Below are 17,594 nucleotides of genomic sequence, written 5' to 3' on the forward strand. Positions count from 1 at the left end.
TAAATAACCATATAAGTTCTATATGTAGTAAGTTGTAAATAATTTTGTGACTGATTACTGTAAGAAAGCGTTAATTCGAAAAGCTTTATATATTAAGCCTAGTCAAACTATTTTTTATGACTACTAAAGAAATTCTGAGTGAATTAAGGAAAAAGAGAGAGTAGTTTTCGAATCATAGTAAATATAGACTTGCTTTAATATATCATGTGTAATCGCATTATAACAAGATTTGTTATTTGGTACTTACAAATTTACTCATATTTTAGTAAGCACTTGAGCACGTGCGTATCTTAAAATAGGGAGAAATAAAACAGTGAAAGAAAGTATTTTTTAACTTTCATTATTTTATGGAGTATACACAGAATAAAACTCTCGTGTATCTTTATTATTTTACACAGTAACACCAGTGTTGTATTTAGGATTTGTTTCGGAGACGGAAGCTAAATTGAAAATAGCAGTAAACCTGTTTTATTTATTATTATTATTACAACATTATCTACTACAAATCAAATGGAAAAAAGTTTTGCTTAAACTTTTTGCTCGGAGGGGAAGAGGGTTCAAACTTTATAGGCCTATATAAAAATTCTTCTACGTAATTTCAATCACTACGCATCTGAAAATATCCCCCAGAAAGATTTTTTGGAAGAAACCCTGCTGCTATATTCCTCTACTCCGTCCGGGATGGGAGTACGGTCTCAATGTGCGATATAAGAATATTGAAGGTTTTCAACCACCTTCAAAATGCCTGATACATTTTTCTGCGATAATGCGTATTACCGTAAAAATAAGTCAGTATATTCTTGACTTTAGCTTTCAAAGTGGTATGACAGAGAAATGTTGACACATAATGTGCGAGATAAACTGCTTCAGTTTACTAATTACATACAAGAGTGGCACGCAGATAATCATAAGCCGCCTTGCGATTGCGGATCTAATGTTTCTGTTCTTTTTTCTAGAATAAAGGAATTCAGATCTCAAGGGTTATTTATGTATTATTTTATTAACATACGTATAAGTAACAAGTATTCATTCAAAACTATTTAATTATCAAGTATTTGCTTTATTGAACATTTTCTTCATTGAAAATAAAATAAATTCAAACGTACCAGGAAGATTTCATGATGAAAAGAAAGACATTTTGTTTTTATAACGTACCTTAACACTATGAACATTTAACAGTAACCTCTCAAAATATATAAATAATATACCATTGACTGAAGTTATTTCAGTTTTAAATCTTATCAGCAAATGGAATGCAAATGCAGTTATGCATAGAAAGAAAGGGTTCCTTTCTTTTTAGCTTGCACTTCTAGTTATGCGTAGAAAGAAAGGGTTCCTTTCTTTTTAGCTTGCACTTCTTGAATTCCTTCCATGAAATCTTCGTGCATCACCATTGTGGCATTTCTTCTTAGAGCAATCATCCCCTGTTACGTGAAAAACACAATAACTCTTATTAGTGCCATTCAAATAAAACAAAAATGCCATTTTACAATTGTAACGGAAACCATGCGTTTGAAAATCCTATTGTTATGGGATGTGAAGTTAAAATTAATTACATTATTTACATTAAAATGTAATAAATTATTCATGAAGAGCATAACATGCTTTGCTATTAAAGTTTATTACCTGTTAAATGTTAATAGGCATTGTCAGCTAACATTATATTTTTAACAAAAAAATAACTAATTACTTTATATTTGATTTATTACAAATAATCCTCATATTTGTAAATAATATGTAATAAACATTAATAACACTTCCTATTATCTTTTCCCCTTACATCTTGTATGTTTATAACTGTTATATATTGTTTATCATTCAAGTCTTTAAGTTATCATACAATAATGCCCCTTGCGATTAGGTTTTGATGTCGGCCTTTGTTTCGGATTTAATTACGAGTACTTTAGATCGGTGAGTAGTTGGTGCGCTGATATCTACAAAGCCCACCTCGATGCCTATGTTGTTTCAAGGGAATGTGAAACAAGTTATTTCGTTTTCAGAAAGTAATCCAATCTCCCTCAGAAGTGGATCATCAGAGGAACATCATCATGGATTTTTAAAGGTACGTTATTGTTATTATTATTATTATTATTATTATTATTATTATTATTATTATTATTATTATTATTATTATTATTATTATTATTATTATTTAAATACCGCAACATATATGTACATGTCTGCATTTTTATACATGATGTCTTCTACACTAGATTTATTGAATGCACTTCAAACAAATTCTTTATTTCAAAATCATTTCATTGGCGTATATGCAACAAATGAGTTACCAACGCATGTTCCACTACCTGCAGCTATCATCATAAATACATACCCCGCTAATAAAATCGGTACCCATTGGGTATCCGTATATATTAACACTGATGGACGTGCACACTACTTCGATACACTTTTCTCCTACTTTCTTCACCATTTCATTCATTTATTCATCATCACCTCGGCATAACCGTGGGACGTAAAACTTAAAGATTTCATTTTCATTTTTCCTTCTTTATTATAACGTGTTTTTGTATACATGTTATATTTTTTTCATTTGTTCATGATTATAGATAAAATAAATTTTAAGTTATGTTTTTCAATTTTTTCATTTCAGAGAATAAAAGATCGTCAGCATGTGTATGGGCAGCATCATTGTACAGTATGACTTCTATCTACGTTCCAGCATCATCGTCATATATACCATCTTTGGAGTCCTCATCAAGTGGCCATATAAAAAAGACTATTAAAGAACTGTATGTGTGTAGCACCACAGAGCTTCCCAAGGCTCTAAGATACCACAGCTTCCCCTCTCAGTACCGAGATAGAATAGGTCGCCATCCTGTGGGGACCATCGAGCACAGGAACTCGAAAGATTAAAATGAAATGAGTAAATACTCAAAGCGAAACATATGAAAAAGCGAACGAATAACGTCTGACCTAAGCGAGGCTGTATTACACCTAATCATACGAGCAGGCACGGGGAAACCCTTTTCTCACACACTCCTAACTCAAATTGCTACTATAAACGAAATGGTTTCATGCAAACGATGAGATTAATATGACCTAGAATGTATCTAAAATTATTAAATATCAAAGAATAAAAATATGGTTAACCTTTTATTGATCTAGGAACTTTGCTTTGTAATTTATACTAAAAATTAAGCAATAGCACAAACACAGTAAACAAACTAAAGTTTACAGGTTAAAAAAATTCAGGAACTACAGTGGGCAGGTTCTCACTCCAATGTTGCTAAAACACCTTCACTAAAACTTAATAGCTTGAATTACTGAAGGGTGAAATTACCTGAAGTTCCAGCAGTTCACTCGTTAGTTGACATAAAAGATAAGGAAAGTTATGGCAATCGTTTGACTTTTATGATAAAAGCAGTAAGTCGAGTCTTGCCACATAATCATTAACAGACAGACAAAAGTCGGTTGTGACTTTATACTGACATGCGCAAAAGCATGAAAATAATAACAAAATAAAAATAAAGTGTACACCAATAGGAAATATCAAACTGAACACTTAAGTGTGCACCAGGGGTGTAGCCAGCAGGTTTGTGTAGGGGGGGCCCGTCGTTTTTGAGGGGGGGGCCAGCTACAATGTACAAAGCCAAAAAAAGTGTTGCTGCTAGTGTTTTTGAGGCCTGAAAGAAAGGAAAATTTTGGTTTTCTTCTGGAAAACTAAAAACACCATTTTAGCTTATTATTATTATTATTATTATTATTATTATTATTATTATTATTATTATTATTATTATTATTATTATTATTATTATTATTATTATTATTATCCATAAATTATATTGAAGATAGTTTTTATTATGCTTAATCAAGAACTATTGCCCGGGACCAAACGCTATACTTTGTGCATAACTATAAAGGTAACCAAGAAAGTTCTGTCCCTTTTCGTGGAAGTCTGTGTTCAATTGGACCTCACACCGTGAGTTGAATGCGAGTGGAGATAAGGCGAACGTCAGTTGTTGGTGTGAGTATATCCAACATACTACCTGGTTGTGGCAATTCAGACACACCGTGAACTTGCGTAAAGACAGAGGGAACATGGGACATCCACAGAGCGTCATAATAGCATGTATGCTGAACGAGTTCAAATGGAGGTCAAACGCCGCTGTAGCGGGACAGAAGATATGCCAGGCCTTTGGTGAGGTCGTCGTCACGACGCGAACATTGCAGCGATGGTTTAACAAGTTTAAGGACGATGACGAAACACCCGAAAACATCACGTGCCGGAAGACCAACACATGTACAAAGAGGAACTGGGACTACAATTCAGTGTGTGGAGAAACCATTCGGCAGCACATCCATCAACTTGTCAAGCACTACAAATTGGATCAATGGGTCTCACATATTTTGACTCCGGGCCAGAAGGAAACGCGGCAGTCGCCTGTGTTTATTTACTGTTTTGGAGCCATTTCTGGACAGGGCGTTGACATGTGATAAAAAGTGTGTCCTATACGAAGCTCCACGGCGCCATCATCATTGGTTAGCATCCCATGAACCGATTTCAAAACAGCCGAAACCAGCACTGTTCCAGAAGAAGGTCCTTCTGTGTGTTTGATGCATCGTGCATCGGGAACTGCTACCAGCTGGTCAGAATATCAACGCAACTGTGTAGTGTCAGCAGTTGACCTGTGCTCAACAAAAACTCAAAACTCTGGAGCCATCGCTTCTGAATTGGAAATGGATCCTCGTTTACGGGACAACGCTAAGTCTCACGTGGTTAAGATGACTCAGGACACCATTTTCCGCCTTGGATGGGAAACAATATTGCAACCACTATATTTTCCAGGTATTGCACCGTCCGATTATCACCTGTTCCAGTCTTTGAACAATCACCTTAGAGGACGCCAGTTCAAATCCCTAGTAAAAGTCCAAAATGCACCTCATACTTTCTTCGTTTCACGGCCCACCAAGTTCTACCGTGATGGATTCCATGGCCTTCCAGAACGTTTTCAGAAGGTCGTCGATGCTGATGGGGACTATTTTTGATCTTCCAGGTTAGGTGACATATCGATGTTCGAAGGTGGTGGGTGAAAAAGCAACAAAACTTTTCTTGGTTACCTTTAAATTTAAGACCTTGTATACAGAACCTATCTACACAAGATTGATTTTCTTTGAAATTTCACTTAATTTTTTTACGGTTTCCTGACAAAAATATTTATTATTCGTGACTAAAAAGAAAAAAACAATTATTTTATTACATTGAGTAGAAATAAAATAATTCAATGAAATCCAAATTGAATAAAAGGTTGATTCTCACCAAATTTTCCATTCTCGATCTCTTTTAAAACACTTATTACAGCATATAAAATATACATATTAAAGCATATAAATCGCAGTAAATTGTGTAATCTGCTGTCACAAAAAAAACGTATCCTATTTTTCGATCGGTATAAGGAAGAGATACTATACTATTTTTCGATCGGTATGGAAAAAAAACAATATTTCTCCTTACTATTTTACAATAAATTATTAATTCTCAATAAAATTTGTTACTTTTAAATGAATGAAGCGAGATAATTTTACTATGATGTTTTAAAAGCTGGTCATTTGGGGGGGCCAGGAAACCATTTGGGGGGGCCCGGCCCCGGTGGGCCCCCCTTGGCTACACCCCTGGTGTGCACGCTTAATAATAGAAAATCATTAATAAAGAAAACCATAAACAAGAATGAAAACATAAGTAAGAGTACTCTTACCTGCACCAGGATTACAGGTTACATAAAGACACAAGAAAATGACATCTTACTTCCGTAAGAATTCATTATAACACTTATGCTAAAACTTTTCAATAACTTGAAGCTTCCATATTCCAGGGTAAAACATCTTTTCACTTGGTTATCAAGAGAAATGACACTTAGGTTAACGCGGCAGAGTAGCATTATAGGTGCATTTCATGGCAGACTGATACTAGATCTAAGCCACTCAGAAAGAGGGCATAAGACATAAGAATAAGACGAAACTAGATTCCACACACTAACACACTTAGAACACATCACGGATGCTCCATTAGTAACACGTTATAAATGAGAAGGTAAATCACCCTTGCACTAAAGACACTATATAAAACCCATGTAGAAGAAGTGGCATTCCATGAGGGCGAGTTATAGATGATGATTATTTTCAGTAGCAGTAGACACAGGGACTGCAGAGAAAGTCCAGCACTGTTGAGGTGCATCTTCGCACTAGCATACAAAATGCAACTTTACCAATTAGGTGTAAGATGCTATGAATAAACAAAAGATTCTGACAAATGCCTGTGGATATTGACATTCTCTTTGTAATTATGGGCACACTATGAATATGCTACTGATGGATTAGCATTGCATTCCACTGCTGAACAATTAAATTAGTACTAGAGCTAAGTGTGAACTATAAAGAGCTGACTTTTCAGGGCTTCGTTAGGTTAAAAGATTAAACTTCACTACATCATGATGCTAATCCACAACACCTTATCCTGCTTAGGATACAAGCTAAGCATAGACACCAAGAAGCTTGCTTCGAAGGGCAAGCTGGTTTAAGAGCATATTTCAGCTTAGCATGAAAGCTAAGCTTGAAGATCACAGGGTCTGCTACGACGAGCAAGCATGTTCATAGTAAAATATTACCACATCGGGATACTGTTCCCAATAAAGACACAAGTGGATAAACAGACAAATATGACAGGCAAGGCCTGCAGGTCCAAGACCAAGTGGAAAATAGACATCATTATCAAGTAAACACATCATTAGCACTTAGCCACTAAATCCTATGTAGATACAAGGCTCAGACGACGAGCACTGATTGAAAACACTCTGATAGGCACACGAAGTGGACTTCATTGCGACATATACATAATATTAACTCGACAGTATAAAACTCCTGTAAATATGTAGCTGAACATCCAAGTGAAGACAGGGCGGTGCGCAACAGGCGAAGCCAGTAAACATAATCTTTACCATAAAAGTTGATTCTCCGGAAACATAAACACTCCGAAAGCATTCAGGTGCAAAGTCCCTTTTACATACGGGGCAGCACACAGCAGGTGAAGCTTGTCGACATAAACCCATGTAGAGGCTTGGCTGGACATGCATTTTGGTGCAGAGTTCCCCTTCAGGGCGGAGCACAGCATGTGGAGCTTGTTGAAATAAACCCATATAGAGGCTTGGCTGAATATGCATTTTGGTGCAGAGTTCCCTTTCAGGGCGGGGCACAGCAGGTGAAGCTTGTACACATGATCCCATGTAGAGGCGTGGCTAGACACACATATAAAAACTGGGCTGAGCACAGCTGGAGGGGTAGGAAAGCTTTAAAAACTGAACACGAAAGCTGGCATTCTTCAAGTATAAGAAGTTCGTGGACACTCTAGTACTGAGTCCAGGTTAAATCATGGTTGCACACAGTAGAAACAAACTACAGACATTGGAACTACCTCATAAGTTGTGCGCGCTTAAAATATACATAAATGCTCCACTGACAATTTAAAAATCGACGACATAAATGCGCTGGAAGAGTTACTAGTTAAACATATGAATTGACTGGTAACTTACACAAGATGAAACACTGCTATAGGATACTTCTTGATGCTGTCCTTCGAACACACTTTTAGTTGAATTATACATGTTGAAAAGCAGTAGAGACCAAACTAGAATAACGTATTCAGGATAAAGTAACTAACTTCCAAGAATTGAACACGATCAACAGGGTAAGGGCTCTACGACGAGTTTTAAGCAGACATGATTGTCACAAAAAGCACTGAATAAAAGGTTCAACAATAGTTTCCAAAACATAGTAAATAACACTTCTTAAACAGTATATAGCAATACACTAAATGATATGATTTGTTATCACTTGAATTCCAGGTGAATTGCAAAAATGTTCACTTCAAGGAGTTAAACAATGCAACCAACCCACATGTGAGAAGTTGGCAAAATACGGAAACTCAGATTACTTCATTCTAACACCAGAAGACATGTTCAACAAGTTACTAAGAGTCGTTGATCACTGTTCACTTAATATTATAGATTGTGATTGGAAGTCTGGATGATCACATAATAAAATGATTTTGTTTTGGAAGTCGAGTTTCGTCAGTGTTGCGTTGACGACATTGTTCTTGACCAGTACAATACGACACTTTGTTTGCAAAATACTTTCATTTCCAATTTTAATTTTTCACCGTCAATGTTCACATCACTGTTCTTATCAAGAGATACACTTAGAAAACTGATGTTCATACTGTTAATAATACTCTGTTCATCTACACATGTATGGATTCCGGCAAGTCCTCTGCATATAACACACTGCGATTGTACATGATTGCGAATAGTATCCGTACACAACTCAAAATATTCACGTAGCACAACACTGCAAACTTTACTGTTTTTCACAGCATGTTCAATACACGGTAATATTTCCAAGAAATAAATCCAATCACTTGAAGTTAAGTACACAGTGTTTCGAGGAGCATGAAGTGTTCCTTTCTTCTCTAACATCACTAATTTTTCACCCATTAATTTTCGCACCACCAGTTCGTTTTTTCGACCAACAGATTTTATAAATGTAATTTCCACTTGAGAATTTAAATAGTCCGTAACAAACGGGGTCAAATGTATAAATTTCTCCCACTTCGCCAAATTTAACTCCACTCCAAACTCAAGTCCTTTACCAACACGAATCATTGGCTCAAATGTATCACTATCCAGTCCAATACAAATTAATTTGGTTTTCATTGAATTAAGTCCATATTCCACATTTAATAAGTACTCTTTCTTGGTATCCATAGTTGATGCACAAGCACGCAAAGACATGTTACTCCAGTAGCTGGTCAACACAGAATAACGGCACTATGCATACAGATTACTGAGCATGCATGAAGAGGAGGGGCGAAGAGGGAAATTCATGTTTCATCTTGTTTCTACATGCCACCATACACTTACGATGAATATACCAACTCAGTAAATTCAAGATCGTGCATGTTACGTCCAGATACATTAATCTTCATTCCTTTATATGTTAAACATACATTTCCATTTTGTAAATACGTTAATAATGCACCATTATCTGCTTCCAATTTTTCAGTACAGCGTCCTGGTAAAATAACTTTTTCGCCTCCTTCAAATGTTACACATGTCTTCCTATCATATATCGTTGTAATTATATCACAGGTTACAATACGAAATGGTACGCCAATCTTTAAATCGCGCATTTTTGTAAAGGGTACCATTGATTGCATATTAAGCTTATCTAATAAATTCATTGACGATGCCATCTTTAATTTGACGGTGTTTCCTTTGCAATAGCTGCTAACGGAATGATCTACACAATCACATACGTTCCGCTTATGCTTTTCGGAGGAGAGGCGAGGGGTTCAAATAACTAGCCAATACACGACGAGAAGACGAAGAAGGCATGTTTCATCTTGTTTCTACAGCTTTTAGGCGTCCAAGAGCATGATTATATAGCAATATACTAGTTTAGGCCGGTTTACGGCCGGTTTAGGTCCCCAGGAAACTTTCCCAGGCCAGGCCTAAAGGTCAAAGGTCAAATCCTTCCCAAGTGAATCTTAACTACTTATGTTATGTGATCGTGTACAAAACTGTCCAATTTATCAAGTCAAACAACCCCTTATATAAGTAAATTAGTAATTATTAGCATTTTTTTTCATCTCGCCTTGGGATGGCTGAAATTTGTAATTTGTTGATAAAGAACTACCGACAAATTAATTTAAAGCTAGCAGTGGCGGTTTCAGTATTCGTGAACAAAAGGTAAAATAAACTACAAAACAGCACCCCCTGCACGCAGCCCGAAATATTTTTATGCGGGTATATACTCTCCGGAACAAGCAGAACAAATTTTTCTCGTAAGGATATGAATATCAGTAAACACTTGTGGTCCACGAGCTATGTCAAGTACCCAGATTGGATGTATTTACGCAAATCGTGTGCACAGACATACAGCGTGGTCGTTATCGAATTATCAACTATGGCTACGACGTTATAAATGATCAGAAAAGGAATTACCAAAAGTAAATCTAAATATTGCTAGCAGAAAGTGATGCAATAAATTTTCATTTCGATTTACGTAATTTTATTCCAAATTTATGGGCATATCCAGTTCTTAATGTAATAGCAAATGAAGTATATAAACACAAAATGATAGCCGTGAATCCGGATTCAACAGCAACCACAGTTTTACTTAAAAGCAAGGGTAAAAGTGAGGGGGAACGCGCGAAGACGCCGTTACCCCACTTCCAAAAAAATCTCCGGCTTCCCCCTACTTCCTAAGAAAATTACAATTGGCAAAGATAGTCACGGGGGATGGCGTGACGTCGTCCGTCCCCCTACCTTTTCAGATCCACTTTTACCTCTGCTTAAAAGGAACATCTACGTACAAAGAATTTAATAATTTTTCACTTACCAATGCTATAGATCATTCAAGAAGTCTGAATTTATAATCCACTCGTTACGTTAGCACTAACCCCCGATCCCACGGTAATTTTAACAACACGATAAGATAGTGAGGACATACACTACCTCAAAGTTAACACAAACAAAATTCGAATAACTGACCGCGGCTCGACTTTTTTGGCTAATAAAATTGGCAACTACTGAAAGATGAAAGCAAACACTTATGAGTGATTTGGCCCTTCTCTGGGCGGCAATCGCCACCTAGCCACATGGACCAGTCTGGGCCAGGTGTGATGCTATTTAATTTTTAAAAAGTCGTTCTTGTGTGGTAACATATAGCAGTCTTTTATTTTGAATAATGTATACATATTTATTATAACCCTTTTAGGATTTTTGGTAACTTTTGTTACCATGGCGTAAAATGAAATCTTTGAGTTTTACGTTCCAGGCTTATGCCGGCTAGGCTAAAGGAGACGGTGATGATGAGAAATGAATGAATGAAATGGTGGAATGAAGAAAGTGGGAGGAAATGGGAAATCCACGAACACGGTGTTTGTCCACCACCAAGTTCACTTGGCGGGGCTGGGATCAAGCTCGGGACCCCAAGCACTTACCATGGCGTAGTATCGTCTTTGATCGCTTATTTAGGTTTTATAGCAGGTATTTAAGCCGGGTTTTTATTTATTGGTCTAGTCAAGGATGAAAGAAAGAACACCTCAGATGCGTTTCAGAACCAGATGGTCAACTTTTCGGTGCCAAGTAAGAGCGGAGGAGCGTGACTGTATTTTTCCTTAAGGCAAAACTTTTTCGCGCCTTTAGTTTTCAAAATATCAGATTGAAACTTTGCATACGGATTGTGTGTACCTCTAGGTATTTCTCAATTTTTTTAAAGATTGCTACGCGAAACCGGGCCGGGCCCGAGGGACGCAGGTGTTCCGAGGTGATTTGTTTTTCAGAAAAAAATCCGTTTTTTCCCGATTTTTCCGGTTCAGATGTACGATACGGACCTACGAGTGGTACCATAGATATGGGCTTATTATACTGAAGGAAATGACGTTTGAACCATGACTCTAGTTCAAATGGTAATGACGCAGTACATTTTTGAATTATTTATATATATATATGTATATAGAATATAGAGAGATGAAAAACATGGGTCACCTTCAGACTTTCAAAAATTTCTTCCGACCTCAGTTTCCAAAATTGAAATTTTGCACACGTATTGTGTATATAACAGTTCATAAAATTCAGATTCCTACGTGAACCCATTCCTGGGCCGGAGGGCCGCAAAATTTCGAAACATATTCTTTTTTGAAAAATCTCCCCGTTTTAACCGATTTTCATGTTTCTGGTGTATAATACGGACAAGCGAGTAATACCGGTGGATAGTATGGTCTATCCTGAAAAAAGAAAAGAAAACTAGGTATGAACCATGATCCTACGCTAAATAGTAAGGAATCAGTAGCTGTTTAAGTGAAAGTCTAAAATTTACCTCGAAAAGTGGAAATCCTAAAAGGGTTAATTCTGAAATAGTGATCAAGGTTTTTTTTTTTAAAGCAAAGATCGAAATCTGAAATATATACTTACTATAACAGTCTTACGTCTTTTATTGGGTTTTCAGCATTTTTTTAAAAGTTATTTCCATAAAGTGAAGAATTTCACATAACATCTTAGATGCATTATGGTTGAAATGAAAAAAAAAATCAATATTTTATTGATCTGCGCCTATGATTCTTTCGCTTGAATTTAACCCGTTTTATCTGAATTTTCCTCTGGGTTTGTCCTTTTGAATTTTGTTCTGCATTCGAAATAATCGGTTTAGTAATTCTAACAGAGGCTGGAAGAAGAAAAACCATTTCTTCAAGTATCATAAATTTTAGGTGTTATTCTTCTTGTTCTTTTCGGGAAAATGACAAGGATACAGTTCTTTATCAGCAGTGTTATTCACATCTACTTTGGTAAAGATGAATATGCTTTTTTAAAAATACCTGCGGGCAAATGGAAAATTGATTGACTCAGTTGCAAGGAAGCCGTTTGACATTGTAACTGAAAGAAATATAAAATAAACTTAATTCGGTATAATATCAAATTATTTCATATCAAGATTTTATTCACTTTTTCAGTGGTTCATCTCTAACATACTAACAAGTAAACCTTACGTTTGGGTGAATCGAGTTGCTGACTGAGACACATATGAGAAAGTAGTACTAATGTGGTCAATACTTCAGTGAAGTTGTAGGTGCGAAGCTCCAGGGGTTTAGGAGATACAGCTACCAGAACATCACATGGAAGTACAGAATAGTCTTCATACAGTTGAAAGTAAAAGCTCTGTAAGACCTCTTGTAACGACAAAAGGTGAATAACAAATATATGGGTATATATTAGGACTAGAAGGAAGTCATATAGTAAGGGTATATGTGACGGCGGCCATCTTGAAATCCGCCATTTTGAATTAAGGTTAAGTTTTTAAAATAGGAATAGGGTCATGTGATACATAATTTAAGGCGCAAATTTAATCAGAAAAACAATGGTCACGTTAATTTTGAATTACGCACAATTGGTAAAAAGTTACAGGGAAATTAAATATTGTTGCAGCATATTAGTCCTTTACCCCACCTTGTACATTTTGTTTTAATGATAATAATTAAATAAAAAGCAAGTGGATAAATATTAGGTCTATGGTAAGAGTTGCCTTGATGGCGGCCATGTTCAAATCCGCCATTTTGAAGCAGACGAAAGTTTTAAACAAAACGTATAACAGTGATACCTTATTAATTGCAAATTTTACCATAAATCCAACGGTATAACCATTTTTGCTTTATCATTAACCAGCATTTGTTATCGCATAAACAAGTTGCTAATTTAAGGAAAAATGACCAAAGAGGAATTGAGTCATAATTGAACTTGGGTCTTTCTTCCAGAAAAGTCCTCAATTAGTACAATCAATATGTAGTTCAGAAAAAGAGTGCATGACTTGCACAAATGCTCTGCTCACAGTGAGCACACCTGACAAAGGCAATCGAGTTACACTTGACACATCTGTCGTTAACAATTCCGTCAAAGCAGTAGTCGTAAGGAGCGATCCATTTAATTTTGTGCTGGTTAATGATAAAGCAAAAACGGTTATACCGTTGGTTATGGTAAAATTTGCTATTAATAAGGTATCACTGTTATACGTTTTGTTTAAAACTTTTGCCTGCTTCAAAATGACGGATTTGAACATGGCCGCCATCAAGGCAACCCTTACCATAGACCTAATATTTATCCACCTGCTTTTTATTTAATTATTATCATTAAAACAAAATGTACAAGGTGGGGTAAAGGACTAATACATATGCTGCAACAATATTTAATTTCCCTGTAACTTTTTACCAATTGTGCGTAACTCAAAATTAACGTGACCATTGCTCTTCTGATTAAATTTGCGCCTTAAGTAATGTATCACATGACCCTATTCCTATTTTAAAAACTTATCCTTAATTCAAAATGGCGGATTTCAAGATGGCCGTCGTCAAGTATACCCTTACTATATGACTTCCCCCTAGTCTTAATATATACCCATATATTTGTTATTCACCTTTTGTCGTTACAAGAGGTCTTACAGAGCTTTTACCTCCAACTGTATGAAGACTATTCTGTACTTCCATGTGATGTTCTGGTAGTTGTATCTCCTAAACCCCTGGGGCTTCGCACCTACAACTTCACTGAAATACTGACCACATTTAGTACTACTTTCTCATATGTGTCTCAGTCAGCAACTCGATTCACCCAAACGTAAGGTTTACTTGTAAGAATCGCGCAGTACGTAAAAGGTGCAACAGCTCACATCCTCAAGACATGTTTGGCCATATATTAAGTAAACAATGCAAGAGGATGCGTAAGGCGACTCTTAAGAAAGAATGTTAATGTTCTATATCACAACTCCTTTTTCGGCATCACTTTATCAGCTGATTTATCTTATATACTAATGCAATACTATAATTCTAATACTATATGCAATAGTATCATATATACTTCTATTTTCATATTTATATTGTCAATGTAAATAGCAGCATTACAAAATATCAATATCAATATTGAAATACTTAGACCCTATATTTTTTGTAGTTTCAATCAAATCAAAAGGTAAGATAATCGGAGATAAGGGCCGTCTTACGCATCCTTTTGCATTGTCTTGAGGGTGTGAACTGTGGCATCTTTTACGTACTGCGAGCAGTGGCGGTTTTAGCGGATAAGCACGGGCCTATCCAAAAATTTTGAAGAATATATAAACACTAAAAAATACAATAAAGAGTAAATATATTTTCCACCTTTTATATTAATGGTAAATAATTATTTAATAAACAGCATCAACCACTACTTTAAAAGTAATTTTCTATTGTCATTAATCAATCAAATGTGCATATGTATTCATACCAGAGGGAGTGGCCCTACCCAAAATTAAAATCCTAAAGCCGACCCTGACTGCGAGCTTTAGCATGTTGAAGGTGAACTACTGGAAAGATTAATACAATATTCGGTCTTTATACTAGACCGAAGTAAGTTTGTTTTATCTTTGTTTCAGCTACAATGTCAAACGGCTTTCTTGCAACTGAGTCAATCAATTTCCCATTTCTCTGCAGGTAGCTTTTTTTTTTTTTTTTTTATCACATTCATTTTTACTGAAATAGATGTGAATAACACTGTTAATAACAGAACTGAATGTAGTCATTTTTCCGAGAAGAACAAGTAGAATAACATCTAAAATTTACGATAGGCCTTAAAGAAATATTCTCCTTCTTAGAGAATCTGTTACAATTACTAAAGAAAAATTCTCTTGAAGAAATCCCTCCCTAGACAGAATTTCTTGTCTCGAAAGAATAGACAAAACGGGAATTTCTTTTATTACCTTTTATGAATATGAGATAAAATGTAGGAAAATTTAGCTTTTCAATAGATGTTATATTAAGTACTGAGGCATTATTTCTACAATCCTACCATGTGCACAATATAACAAACTCTTCATTTCTCTCCAATGACCCTTCTGCGACCTTGCTAGAGAATATCATTGCCAAAGGTATCTTTGAAGTGGGAATGAATCAACAAAGAAAATGAAGTCAACTGTATGTGTTGCTTATGGATTGCGTGGCGTTAGCGCAGTAGAAAGAAATGTCTTCATGGGTGCTCCATCCTGTCATAAACAGTGTCCTCGCGTACTGCTTTGGTTCAATGACCAGAGTTAAGCGTTAAGAAAAGTCAGTGTAAATGAAATACACATTATCGAAGTTCAAATGACTAAGCTTTTGTTGTCCATGGCTCCAAAGAAGGGGGCGAATACTAAGAAAAGAGGGCAGTACAAATGGAATTTTTGATCATTTCTGAAGGAAATTTTAACCTAAGTTTCCAATATCACTGGCTCACAATCGCTGCCCACTGCTTAATGCTCATTTTGTTAGTATTTATTAGTCCATTTGTCATTCGTTAACATTTTCGTTTCTATCCTGAGTCGTGTTTTATTATGATTTATAATCATATGTGTTTTCACTTTTCAATAGTACTTTGTTTTTCATGTAATAATAATGGCCGACTATTAAAAAAGTGGAATGTTTTATCGCAAAAGAAAGCTACGAAACTTGAAAAAAGATAAGAGGCAAGCAAACTTTCTTTCGTCTTCTGGACAAAACTTCGAACGTGATAATCATACAAATGTTGAGGTGGGGGAGTTTTTAATTCCAGTTACTGTTACCTAAGCATCTGCAAGTCGACAAATTTTTGAACCTGTAAGTTTCTTTTTCTTGACTAAAGTGATTTAATTTTTAAATTAAAATGGAATGGATACAGCCTCTTCAGTAACTTGTCGAAGTTAAACTTAATGTATTTTAAACCTTGTTTGAATTCATTTAGTTTTTACGTAGTATATACATATTTAAATCGAAAGGGTAACTATATTCGAAGGTTATTTAGGATTATAAGTAACAGTTTTTTTTTTTCAGTAGACCTACTCTCAATGCCAATCACAGCAGCGTATACATACGCTCGTCGTATTGTAACTGCAACAATCAATCCATTCTCTCGTGTTAAATTCAGACAGTGATATTTTTAATCATTTGGTAATAATCCTAATGCAAAGTAGAGTTTTGATTATTAGTTACTTGTGTTCATGGATGCGTCGACGGAGGTGGTCTGACAATCTGGATCCTCCAGAACTTTTAATTTTAAAGAAAATTAGCACAATTTCAGGGGGACATACACAAAATTTGCATTTTTTGGCTATTCCGAAACATCTTCGGACCCAAAAGTTAAATCTTGGGTGCGCCACTGCTTGTGATTACATTCTGTTACCCATAGCTTGATTTCGAATGTCTATGTTGGAAAAAGATATGAAAGGACTGAATTTTTTATAGGCCTAAGGGGCCTTGAAAATAATTTTTACATGGCTGGTTAAGAACATTTTGCGGGGGAACCTGATTTTGAAGTTCCGCCACGGGTCGAAGGTAAATTAAATATCGGCACACACTTTTGTCATTCGTTGTGTACTAAACAAGTTATGCTAAAATTAATAAAGAATTATTTGAGATCAACTGTATCTCAAGAACGATTAAATGGATTAGCTTTGATGGCCATTGAAAATGACATACTCAATGAAATGGATACAGATGCAATAAAAAGAGATTTTGTCAAATTGAAAGTCAGAAAAGTATCTTTATAACAGAAACTTTTCAGTAACAAAGAACACGAGAAATTAAGCTAATATCATAACCATATCACTAGAAAATACTATGTAAACATACTCTTAATGAGATATAAGAGAAAACCTTTTTTTTTTGGTCAAAATCAAACCTGTGTTAATGTTAGACTTCTAATCAATAGTATTAGGCGTGTATACACGCTCCATTACATCCCCGAGCGAGGGTATATGAGACATGGGACTACAGCTTAACCTAGAATCTGAACCACAGCTTAAGTTCATGAGTTCTATTCTGTTTCAATTTATGTTTCAATTATACTTGTCAAAATACATCTTAGGTATATATTTTAGTCGTGTCTTGTGCTATTTAATTTAAAAATGCTATTAATTATTAAAATTAGAACTTTGTTCAGTATTCATCCACAGTCAATTAGTTATAATTTCGCCACTTTTCGTTAATATTCACAGGGAGACCACAGATATTGAAGAAATTTGCAATTGTAACATTATTTGAGGAATTCTTGTCC

The 17,594-nt window shown here is 35.5% G+C and overlaps 1 protein-coding gene across 1 annotated transcript in view; it reads right to left on the reverse strand.

Moving 5' to 3' along the window:
* Nucleotides 1–1,039: 1,039 nt before the first annotated feature.
* LOC145677967 (26S proteasome regulatory subunit 6A-B-like) overlaps nucleotides 1,040–17,594 on the reverse strand; it is a 95,515-nt gene continuing 78,960 nt past the window's right edge. Inside the window, 1 exon segment of the mRNA XM_081748193.1 lies at nucleotides 1,040–1,424. Within this exon segment, the coding sequence (XP_081604319.1) occupies nucleotides 1,314–1,424 (111 nt within the window). The 3' untranslated portion in view covers nucleotides 1,040–1,313.

This window comes from Thermobia domestica, chromosome 2 (genome assembly GCF_964235325.1).
Source record: "Thermobia domestica chromosome 2, izTheDome1.hap1.1, whole genome shotgun sequence".
NCBI classification, from domain to species: domain Eukaryota; kingdom Metazoa; phylum Arthropoda; class Insecta; order Zygentoma; family Lepismatidae; genus Thermobia; species Thermobia domestica.